This window comes from Mus pahari, chromosome 2, assembly GCF_900095145.1.
Source record: "Mus pahari chromosome 2, PAHARI_EIJ_v1.1, whole genome shotgun sequence".
Lineage (NCBI taxonomy): Eukaryota > Metazoa > Chordata > Mammalia > Rodentia > Muridae > Mus > Mus pahari.
Window position 1 is genome coordinate 8392204 of NC_034591.1, and position 12965 is coordinate 8405168.

Genomic DNA, 12965 nt, shown 5'->3' on the forward strand with positions numbered 1-12965 from the left:
CTGTGCAAGACTTGCTTTTTCTACATGGATCACAGATGTCATCACCTCCTCCTCCTCCCCCTCCTCCTCCCCTTCCTTCTCCTCTTCCTCCTCCTTTTCCTTCTCCTCTTCTTCCTCCTCCTCCTCTTCTTCCTCCTCCTCCTCTTCTTCCTCCTCCTCCTTCTCCTGCTGCTGCTCCTCTTGCTCCTCTTGCTCCTTCTCCTCCTCCTCCTCTTCCTCCTCCTCCTCATTCCTCCTCTGTTGTGCTTTTTTATTTATCAGTTAGTTATTCCTTGTGTAGATGAGATTTTGCAGGAAGATATCTTTTAAGTCTGCATAATCAACACTATTTTTATATTGTATATACATATTTATCTTTCATTCCTTTGACTGAAAGGAGGAGAGAGGGATAAGCATCTGTTTAGTCTTCATTAGCAACAGCATGAATTTAAATAAAATTTGGTTGCACATTCCATTGTTTAAGGAATTTGGCAAGCAGGGCTGATCTTATATCTTTCCCCAGTCCCTCTTCCTTCCTATGCTGCTGGGTCACACTTCATTGAGCACATTCCTTTCATCTGACTGGTAAGAAGGTGGATTTTCCATCCTGGGTGTTATTTTGACTTGGACATATACAAAGAGTTTTAAGCTTTAATAACTTTTTTTAAAAAGTCTTACTAGGAAGTCCCAGTACTACAGACTTTTGCCCTTATACTTTGGCGATAGATGTCTTTCTCATGAAACACATTAGATATACTGTGAAATAGTCTTGGCATCACTCTGTCTTCACTTGTTTTTTAATTAACATAAAAATTAACACAATGAATACAGTGTGTGTGCATATGTTGGTACTGTGTATATAATTAGGATGACTTCTGACCTAATTCTGTGGCTGCCTCTCTAGCTTTAACACCACATATTTGATCTATGGATATTTTATCAATAGTGTGATAAGTATAGATATTTTATAAGATTTTTTCTACAGTAAAAGAGTTTGTGGATGAAACGTCTATGATTTACCATTTTATTTAATTATTCTATATGATCTAAAATACATGGAGTTTTTATTAGTATTTCAAGATTTTATGTCAAGATATTTCAAGTATCCTTATATTTCATATTCTTAATATTTTGTTCAGGTGCATTTTCATCTTTTATGTATATTTTCCTTGATCCTTTTCTCCCTGTGCATACTTTCCCCTTCCCCTGAGATGCATGGAAAAAGACAGATTAAACATTTTGTTATCTTAGTCATCTCTCTCCAGTATAAAGTATATGTGTTTTGTGGAAAGAGTCCTCTAGGGTCAGTGCATTTGCTGTGTAAACCTAGAGAGGAAGTTCAGTTAGAAGAAAGCTACAATTATTCAAGGAAAATGTTATGGGGGAGTTAAACTAAGACACTGGCAATAGATTTGTAAGCAAGAGCAAACACAGGACAAATTACTGTGTTAAGTAAAACTGTAGTGATAGATTGCATCTGGGGATGATGTGGATCTCTGGGTGAGCGATCATTGCAACTGCCTTAAAACATGCAGAATGTTTGTGATGTTGGTAATAGAAAGAACAAAAGGGGTGAGTTCTGTTTAAATCATCCAGAGTCTAAGATGTTTGTGCAACATCTAAACAGAGGTTTCTAGTAAGCCTTTGTTTGGCCTTGAGAGGGTAATCTGCCTTACAAGGTATACATTTGAGGCACATCAAAATACTGCTCATGGTAAAATTCATAGTTGTAGATAAAATTTACCACAAAGTTTCTTCTTTTTAAAAAGACCAAGCATGGGGTAGATACAGTAATATAAATATTTAAGAGGTTGTTAACTAAAGTAAGTGATGTGATAGAAAGAAGAAACCAAACATCCCACTCATTAGCTTTTAATATCCTCCAAACACAGTCTTTTTAAAGACAGTGAAGGAAAATAGAGAGAGCCTGACCTCTCATGTCAGGTGGAGGTAGATATATCCTCACTCTCTTTCATACTTATTGTGTGATCTAGAATATTCTTAGCAGGCTAGCTGAAACGAGTCCTTCACTGGGTAAAAAAGAAATGAGAATTCTGTCTTACAGCATTGTTAGGTATGAAGTAATACTTCTTTTAGCAGCTTGAGTCTACTAGGCACTGTTATTGTCTTTCCCTTCCTATATCATATGGTCTTTATTCATGTCCTGTATTTACAGTTTCCTTATTCCTCTTCTATTATGGTCCTGTTTCTGAAGTCAGGTTTACTTGACTAGCTTATTTTCCGAGGACTATTATTTTCTCTCCTCTCTACTCCTTAACATTCGGTATGGCTTTATTTTATTATTATTACTCTTACTATTATTAATTAGTTAGTTAGTTAGTTAGTTTCTACATTCCCAAAGGATATCTTTCTGCATTTTTATCAAGATTCTGCTGCTTAGTATACTCTACATACTACTTGGCCAATGTGTCACATCTACAAGGAACTGTATATATTTTCACTGAATTGTGATAATGACTATTAAATAGAGAGGCGTGAATAATTAGGTCACATTGGAATTAGTAGAAATATACAGGAACAGAAGACTGCCATCCCCGGAATCTATGAGTCAGAGAAAGATGGACTGTGAGTTCCAGTCTAGCCTGATCTACAAGTTAAGGCATTGATATAATAATAATAATAATAATAATAATAATAATAATAATAATGAATTTCAAAAATATCTTACCACTAATGGTCCATTACTTGATGCCTTAAAAGGACTTGAACATCATAACATTCATCTCCTACACTAAGGTTTGAGATGCTTGCTGCTTACATACAGTATGGGATCAAAAGACACAGCTGCCATTTCCAGTTTAGAAATGACCCTTTATTCAAAGCTCAACTGAGAACAGCTAGGACCTTTCTTAGGAGACCAATCTAAGGTTTTGGTTTTTTGGGTTTTTTTTGTTTTTGTTTTTGTTTTTGTTTTTTAAGATAATTTTTCTTGTCATCCAAAGAAGGGTTTTGATATACTTTCAGTGGTATAAAGAAAGAGGCTGAAGGGAATCAAAACAAATTATATTAGGCAAAGAGGTTTAGACTGCTGTTTCCAGTTGTCATGTACCTTAGTCAAGTTAAATTTGCTTCTGATTATGTTATGTAAATATGCATGTTTTGATGCTTGTTACTATTAAAATTAGAAGATAGAGTTTTGAAATATATACTAGTAATACTTTTGAAATTTATAAATTGAGACTATACACTTAGAATCACCTACAAAATAAAAGAATGTATATTGGATTAACCTATGCAATGAAAAAAAATTCAGCGACAGCAATTTTTTGTTCCACAAAGTTTATATTTCAGCAATTTTGACCACCAAGATTCTGGTGAAAGGATCTGTGTGCTGGAAAGTTTTAAAATATAATACTTAACAACATAAAAGCCTAGAAATGGAAACATAGTAGACACTAACACTTGGTTGTGTTTTCACAAGGGGCAGAACAAAAAGATGAAAGACAAGTGAGGAGGGGAAAGAAGAGGAGAGGGGTGTCTATGTACCTCTGAAATGTAGACTGTGAACTTGTTTAACCTCACTGATCTTCACAATATTTACAAATATCTAGATGTGGTCATCATTTAGTCAAAATGTTTTGGCATCTTATAGGCCCAGCCTTTGATGATCTTTAAAAGACATGTTTGTTGTAAGAAAAGGACAAAATTTAAGTCATGGGGAAAAAATCCATGAGCCTAAAACCATCAATGAATACAAGCAATTCATTTGAGTCTAGCAACTTGTGGGGTCCTTCTATCCTTTCTGCTATAAAACTTGGAGGAGGAAGAAGTGGGAGTGGAGGGAGGGAGGAGGGAAGAGAATGAATTGGTTAGAAATGCTGGAGAAAAAAAAAATTACAAATGTGAAAGAGCAACATACAGAGGTTCTGCACCCACTAAAGAAGCTAGTTCTGGCCAGTCTTGAATGTTTGGATGAATATTAACTTCACTACCTTTCTCAAAATTTGACTCAGTCATTGAAATGTGGGTGTAACTATGGGAATAAATCCGTGTTTCTTCTATATATACCTAGAATGCCACAGAAACTATATATTTTATTACAGAGAGGTGAATCATCATGTAGAAATTTAAGATAAAATACCCATTTCTTAGATATGTGGTAAAAACATTGAGGAATGGTAGTTTATAAAATTATGTTTCAGTATCTTAAGTAATGGCTGGTAGTGATTATGTTTTATGATTATACTATGTTAATTTTTTTTTCTTTTCCAAATAAATCACAAAAAAATTTGTGATAGGTAAAGGTGTGGGAAAGTAAATTGGAGCATTTATAAATAGAAAACAGGTGGACTAAATAACCCAGGGTTCTTCTGCCATGGGGCTCTGAAGTACATCCTAGTTGTAGACAGAGTACAGTCTCTCAGTTTGCTCTGCACAAGTTAATCTACAATTTTGGGATTTCATTTTTTTTCATTTACTTTTTATTATTATTATTTTCTTTATTTACATTTCAAATGCTATCCCGAAAGTTCCCTATACCTCCCCGCCCCTGCTCCCCTACCCACCCACTCCCACTACTTGGCCCAGGCCTTCCCTTGTGCTGGGTCATATAAAGTTTGCAAGACCAAGGAGCCTCTCTTCAATTTTGGTATTTCAAACACTACTTTTTTTTTTCAATTTTTTATTAGATATTTTCTTCATTAACATTTCAAATGCTATCCCGAAAGTCCCCTATACCCTCCCGACGCCCTGCTCCCCTTCCCACCCACGCCCACTTCTTGGCCCTGGCATTCCCCTGTACTGGGGCATATGAAGTTTGCAAGACCAAGGGGCCTCTCTTCCCAATGATGGTTGACTGGGCCATCTTCTGCTATATATGCAGCTAGATACAAGAGCTCTGGGGGACTGGTTAGTTCATATTGTTGCTCTACCTATAGGGTTGCAGACCCTTTCAGCTCCTTGGGTACTTTCTCTTGCTACTCCATTGGGGGTCCTGTGTTCCATCCAATAGATGACTGTGAGCATCTACTTCTGTATTTNCCAGGCACTGGCATAGCCTCACACGAGACAGCTATATCAGGGTCCTTTCAGCAAATGAAATTTATCCATAACCAGTCACAATGTTGCTTAAAATGATATAAATTGATTTTTCTGCCAAGATATAGTCCCCTATATCTTTATTCCTGTTGTCTACATTGTCCTAGTTCACAATGTTGATAGCTTACTGGGTACAGACTCTATAGAGTTACATCAGTGTATTCTGCACTATAATATTTAACAAATCATTGAGACTATATCATTTGCTGAAAACATGGAAAATGGAGAACTTGTTTAAACTTACTTGTGAAATATATAAAAAGAACTCTTTTCTATAATCTTTCGATTGCTTCTTAATATGTCTAGCACACCATGAAGTAGGGGAAGTAATGTCTCACAATGATACTGAGTTATAGCCCTAATAATTAATTCCACTACAAAAGCTGTAGTCTACACAGATGTTTTGTAGTCATACTAACACCGTAGAAATAAATGTTGTTTTAAAATGCCATCAGTTGCTCTTTGATAAAGTGTGAGCACCAGGAAGATGTGAAAAGGTAGAAGAATGTTAAATAGCATCTCACATTACAGAAAATTTGTCTTGGCACCAATACCAGTTTATGTCACTGTAAAGTCTAATAGAAATGAAGAAGGAATAGCCTGGATTTTGCAGAAGGAAATTCAGAATTGAAAATACTTACCATTGATTGTACATAGTATATTGACATATAAGAAAATTATAATCATATATTTAAATAAAGAAAAGACAATATTGAGAATAAGGTTGAGTGGAAGAAAGGTGTTTGAACTCTGGAAGTTGTGTAAAAAGTTCATGTTGACCACTGTATAAGGGTCATAAAAAGATTCTTTTCTAATTTGCATATAATTGCCAAAGGCTTTTATTATTGCAAATTTAGGTGAAATGGGTTGACACAAAAATAAGTACATTTTAGAACAATGGAAAAGAACTTCTACTAAGGAAAATATTCTTTTTTAATGGACTGAATTCACAGGTCCATTTTTAAATGTGTAGTTTGTTTCCAGGGTGATTTCATATATAAACTACCAAAACTGTAACTGTCTATATGTAGAAATGCACAATTCTTGCCAAACTTATATTCAGCTAGTAACATAGTTTTCAGTTGGAAGGATCCCTTCACTGTTTAAAATTAAGTATACAAAGTCATTTTTATTACTCAGATTTGGTGATATAGAAGATAACAAAATACTTCATTGTTCTTAAAATGAAGAATATACAAAATCCATAAAATTAATATTATATATATTAGCATTAGTATACAATATGTCATGCCTCTATCTTTTATTCCTTTCCTATATAAAGTTACCAGTGTTAATATTAGTACCTGACATAATTTAAATATGGTATCCTCAAAACATCTTGTATAGAAGCACTAGTCTCCAGGAAGTCAAGCCATACACTGAGAAGTACAGGCTTGGACTTAATCAGTACGTTAATTTATTGATGGCCTTATACTGTCAAGGCACTATGTATGGGTTGAGATATGGGAGGCAGGGCCTGGATGTAGGAAAGTCCTCCCTGAGGGAATGCCTTTGAATGATATGTCTTGTCATTACTCCTGTGTGATGCGCTTGGCTTCCTGGCTACCACGAGGTGAACAGCTTTCCATTCCAGTGCCCTTCGTCCATGATGACTCTTCCTTGCTATGGTCTTAAAAGAAATGAAAGCAGTAGAACACAAATTACAAACTGTGAAACTGTTCGTCCACATATATCCTCCCTTGCATTGTTTTGCTCAGACATCTGTCACAGAGATAAAGTGTCTAATACAGAATGCTCAGTAAAACAGATGTAAGTGTATTATTGAAAGTATATTCCATGTGGACCTTAATTTTCTTTTTAATAATGATTTTATTAATTTATATTTCAAATTATATCCCTGTTACCCCTCCACAAACCTCCCATCCTATGTCCACTCTTGCCCCCTCCCCGTTGCCTCTATGATGGTGCTCCTCTACTCATTCATCCACTCCCACCTCACTGCTCTAGCATCCCTCTATGCTGGGGCATCAAGCCTCCACAGGAACAAGGGCCTCCCCTCTCACTGATGTCACATAAGGTCATTTTCTGCTACATATGTATCTGGAGCTATGGATCCCTCCGTGTATATTCTTTGGTTGGTCACTTTGTCCCTGGGAAATCTGGCTGGTCCAGTTAGTTAGTATTGTTCTTCCTTTGGAGTTGCAATTCCCTTAAGCTCCTTCAGTCCTTTCCCTAGCTCTTCCATTGGGTCCCCAGGCTCAATTCAATGGCTGGCTATGAGTATTTGCATCTGTATTTGTCCGGTGCTGGTAGTACCTCTCAGGGAACAGCCATACCTGGCTCCTCTCAGCAACTGCTTCTTGGCATCAGCAATAGTGTCTAAGTTTGGTTTGTGCAGAAGGGATGGATCCCTAGATGGGTCGGTCTCTCTATAGCCTTTTTCAGACTCTGTTTCAATTTTTGTCCCTGTCTTTTCTTTGTACAAGAACATTCGTGGGTTAAATTTTTGAGATTGATGGGTGACCCCATCCCTACCATGCCTATCTACTGGAGGTTGTCTTTACAGGTTCTATCTCCCCCTTTGTTTGTTGTTGTTGTTGTTGTTGTTGTTGTTTTGGTTAAAATCACCACAGTTATAGAACCTAATTTTTAAGATCAGAGATACTTATATTTATTTTTACATTATACAGCTAATCTTTAATTGAGTATATATAAACTACTATTCTATTTTCTTCTTCATTATAACTCTTGGGAGACAATTTATTCATCTCATTTTCTATATTACTGAGGTCCAAGGTGTGAATAGTTGGTGGTAGTATGCCTTCCTAATACACAGGAAATTTGGTGATGTTCCTTCTCCTATAACAGGGATCTAAAAAAAGTAACGATTCTTTTTCCTTAATTTCTTATACTTTATACTTCAACCTCTCTCATGTACCTCCTATGTGTTTGTAATTAAAATTCAGGTTTAGATGACCCTTTCATTGCTTGTTGTTTTTTAAAATTTATTTTAGCTGAGCTAATACACTTGTTTGTTTTGGTTTGGTTTTTCAAGACAGGGATTCTCTGGGTAGCCTTAGCTCTTCTGAAACTCTGTAGATTAGGCTGGCCCCAAACTCAGAGTTCCACCTGCCTTTGCCTCCAAAGCACTGAGATTAAAGGTTCCACCACTGCCTTTCTTTAGAGCTTATGATTTAAGTTTGCTTGGGTACCTATAATTTGGACTCTCTGGAATTAGGGTATGTTATAGTTTTGAAACTTAGAACAGTGAGATAGATTGTAAGAGTAGATGCCATTTTTAACAAAACATGTAGTTGAAGGAGTCACAAATAATGACATTAAAGGACAAAGACTACATGAAGGGCGACTATGTATCCATGCATTCCCAAAGACAATAAGATATCATAAATGAAAATGGCTCTAGCCTGACCTAAATACTAAAATGTTTGATCTATATTCCCCAGTTGAACTCATGTTTGTTATTTAAAAACAACAACAAAAAAATGGTGGAGACATAAAGAAAGGCAGTCTCTAATAAGCCAAGGTTTTTTTGTTTATATTTCCTGTAAGTTAGGGGTTAAGAAGAGACAATATTTGTATTTCTGTTTCTCTCTGTTAAAAAATCTATATTTTGTAGATTCAAATTGAAATTCATTACTAATTGCATTAAGTATATAATTAAAGAACATGGGGCAAAATTCAGGGTACAGTTTGAAACACTGCAGTATTTTTATCACATGGAGATGCTGCAAGAAAGAGAAAGTGCAATCTAGACATTAAAAAGGAACACACTTAATAAATTTGATACCTCTCCATGTTTTAGCTCCTAAGTATCATAGTGTTTATATAATATAGAAAATTGGATGGTCAAAAGACATTGAAATGTCCCAGTAGAACAATTTAAAGAACGTATGGAGTTTAGTGATACATATTCCACAGTCCCACTAACTTGTTACACCATAGTGTCCTTGTAGCTAGTGGCTTGGAACAAATAAAACTACTTAAGTCATCGCACCATTAAAGAAGCATGTATAAAAGATTGGACTCTGTTGAGTGGCAGGCTAATCCAGGACTTTCCCTGAGGCTCTGACATAAGGAAATGGAACTTAATTCCTTGTCTACAACTAGGTACTTGCTTATTGAGGCAAGTCATAGCCTAGAACAATGGCTTAAGGAGACCTAGGGTTTTCTAGATCCTGAGAACATGACTGGTCTTAAATTGAAGGGCTGTGGTACCAACCCCAAGGCTTTCAGCACTCAACTTGTAACTTACTTGAGATATACTGTGTCCTCTTTGTACATTGCCTGGGTAGGTACCTGATGACTTTGTCCAATTGTATGTTATTTTCTGCTTTGGATCTCTCATTTTCCCTGACGAGTGTACGACAATGCTTTACTCAATAATAAAGCATCTTGGAATAACACATATCTTGTGCATGATCTCCCAATTGATCACTAACTTATCTATAGTCTTTCTCTTCTGATCTGGTCCTTCTTTTGAGGCAACTGTCACTGAAGAATGACCTCCTGGCTCAGGTCACTAGTCTATGAACATATAAAGATACTTCAATAGACTCTATTTCTATCACAAATTATTTATTTCCTTTTAGTCTTTAGGCATATACTTCTTGGGAATATGATGAACACAGTGTTTACTATTGATCTAATGTTGAAGAATCATAAAGAAAGGTTGATTTCTGGGAATTTAGTAGCATGAAGTATAAGAACTGCCTGCCACTGACAGCAGAACACCAGAGTATCCTGTACCAGTAGTATCTGTTTATAAAGGACCTTATATTAATAACCACTCTCATGTTTGGTTACCTTTCAGAAATGTTGGAATCCAACAATGTGATCACTTTCAATGGCTTGGCCAATAGCTCCAGTTACCACACCTTCCTTCTGGATGAAGAACGGAGTAGACTATATGTTGGAGCAAAAGATCATATTTTTTCATTCAACTTGGTGAATATTAAAGATTTTCAAAAGGTATCCATATTCTAATATTTATGCTCTATTTTTAAACACTTAAGATTTTATGATATTTTACAGCTACTTAATATCATGACAACATACAAAATTATTTCAAAATGATTTTTCCAGACATATAGAAAAATGAATGACAACATGCCAGTAGATATAGTAAGCCATATTATCAACAAGGATGAAAAAATCATAGTACTGTTGATGCTCATTTAAAAAACAAAACAAACAATAACAAAAAGCCTCTAGCTTATACTTCCATAAGTCTTTATGGAATAAGGTTTTATGCAGAAAATAACATACAATCTGCAATGTTGGAGGAATACCTCCTAACTGAGTTTATGAACTATATATTTCCATGTACATATATTTGTGTAAGTTGTCCATCTCTCCATTTGTCATCATATTATAGGTTCATCAAGCAATCATCTTATGATCTTCTTGTATTTGAAAATAGTTCTATTTGAATATAGATATTCTCATTTACATGTTATGACAGAGATGTATTACATATTATGACAGAGATGAGTAATTGTGACAAATAATATAGATCATGATGCCTACAATATTTTTAATCATTCATTTTAAATAATAAATTTGTAAATCCTCATGTAAAATCAAATTTCAGGGTATCAATATTCTTTCAAAATTGGTTATTTAGATGTCAGAAGGTTGACATTTCTCATAATATCCCTTTAGATTTCTGGCTCACTTCAGTCACTCTATGAATCTATGTTTAAAACAAACATAGATTTTTTTAAAGTAGACAGAACTGTTTTGCTTCATCTGCATGCTATAACTGTAAGTCAACCAAATTTTCCTAGTTTTCCAGCCTTAATTCCCTAAGGAAGCAAATCTTTTTAGAGCAGCTTGCATGAGAACCCCAGAGTGTGTTTCAGTTAGCATGTTTATTGGTATCTCTGGTTTTGGCTTTGTTTCTCTGAGCACTGAAGGCACTAATGTAGTGTGTGGAATATTTATTGAGAACACATTGGTTGACAAATTCTTAAAAGTGTGTGAACTGCTTGGAGACATAACTTTAAATCTGTTTCTTTATCATTATTATTACCTAAACATAAAAGTTTTTTTTACATATATAAAAGCTTGAATTAAGATGCAGTCTTAGTCAGGGTTTCTATTCATGCACAAAACATCATGACCAAGAAGCAAGTTGTGGAGCTTCCCCTTCATACGGCTGTTCATCACCAAGGAAGTCAGGACTGGAACTCAAGCAGGTCTGAAAGCAGGAGCTGATGCAGAAGCCATGGAAGAATGTTGTTCACTGGCTTGCTTCCCCTGGCTTGCTCAACCTGCTCTCTTATAGAACCTAAGACTACCAGCCCAGGGATGGTCCCACCCACAAGGGGTCTTTCTCCCTTGATCACTAATTGAGAAAACGCCTTACAGCTAGGTCTCATGGAGGCACTTCCCCAACTGAAGCTCCTTTCTCTGTGATAACTCCAGCCTGTGTCAAGTTGACACAAAACTAGCCAGTACAGATGCATATTCACAAAACATTGCAGTTCAAATGTGATATATTTTATAGTAAAAATGAGACAATAAATCATAACCTGAGTATGTTTAATATGATTTTTTTAAAAAAAGGGTCATTTCTAAGTGTCCACAGGCAGTGACCATATAATAATGAAATGTGTCTTTCAAAGAATTTTTGTAATTAATCATTCTATTCGTTTACATCACAAACGATATCCACTTCCCAGTTAACCCCCTCCACTAATCCCCAATCCCGCATCCAATGTCCCCCCTCTCCTTTGCCTATATGTGAATGCTCCACCACCCACCCACACTCTCCCGTTCCACCAGTCCAACATCCCCCTATTCTGAGGCATCAAGGGCCTCGCCTCCTGTTGCTGTCAGCCATGGATCCTTCCAGGTACACTCCTGGGTTGGTGGTCTAGACTCTGGGAGAACTGGGTGATCATGTCATCCTAGGTTGTTCTTCCAAAGGGGATGCAACCCCTCTCAGCTCTTCCAGTCTTTCCACCAGCTCCCCCACCAGCTCCCCCACCAGCTCCCCCACCAGCTCCCCCACCAGCTCCCCCACCAGCTCCTCCACCAGCTCCCCCACCAGCTCCCCCACCAGCTCCCCCACCAGGTTCTCTGAGCTCAGTCTGATGGTTGGCTCCCAGCATCCACTTCTGCGTTGGTCAGTTACTAACCAGAACTCTTCAGGAACCACCACACTAGGTTCCTGTCAGCAAGGGCCTCTTGACCACAGCAACAGTATTGGGTTTGGTGTCTGCAGACATGGTCAATCTCCATGGTAGACCATGATTGAACCTGCCTTCAGTCTCTGTCCCATTTTTTACTCCCAATGCTTCCTTTGGAAAAGAACATTTCTGGGTTAAAAACTTTGAGGTGGGTGGGTGACCTCATCCCTCGACCAGGGGCTGTGCTTTTTTCTACTGGAGGTGGTCTCAAAAGGTTCTGTCTTCCCCTTCTCTGCACATTTCCACTAAAGTCATCCCCATTGGTTCTTGGAAGCTTCGCATTTCCCTGGTGTCTGGGACCCTCCAGTGACTATCCCCTGTTCATTACCTCTGTACCTCTCGCACATCTCCTCCAGTCCCTGATACTGACACACTTATTTTCTCCCCCTACTTTCTACCTTCCTGGCCCTTCTCCCTCCACCTCTCACAATCAACCTTTTTTATTAGTATTATTTGATATTTTCTTTATTTACATTTCAAATGCTATCCCAAAAGTTCCCCATACCCTCCCCCTGCCCCTGCTCCCCTACCCACCCACTCCCACTTCTTGTCCCTGGCTGTCCCTTGTGCTGGGTCATAAAAAGTTTACAAGACCAAGGGGCCTCTATTCCCGATGATGGCCAATTAGACCATCTTCTGCTACATATGCAGCTAGAGACTCGAGCTCAGGGGGTACTGGTTAGTTCATATTGTTGTTCCACCTACAGGGTTGCAGTCCCTTTCAGTTCCTTGGGTACTTTCTCTAGCTCCTCC

At 37.2% G+C, this 12965-nt stretch overlaps 1 protein-coding gene across 1 annotated transcript in view; it reads left to right on the top strand.

The window, feature by feature from the left end:
- Sema3a (semaphorin 3A) overlaps positions 1-12965 on the top strand; it is a 208621-nt gene that overhangs the window by 45054 nt on the left and 150602 nt on the right. The window contains exon 2 of the mRNA XM_029535134.1: positions 9830-9987. Coding sequence (XP_029390994.1) covers positions 9830-9987 — 158 coding nt within the window. The remainder of the gene's footprint in view (positions 1-9829; positions 9988-12965) is intronic.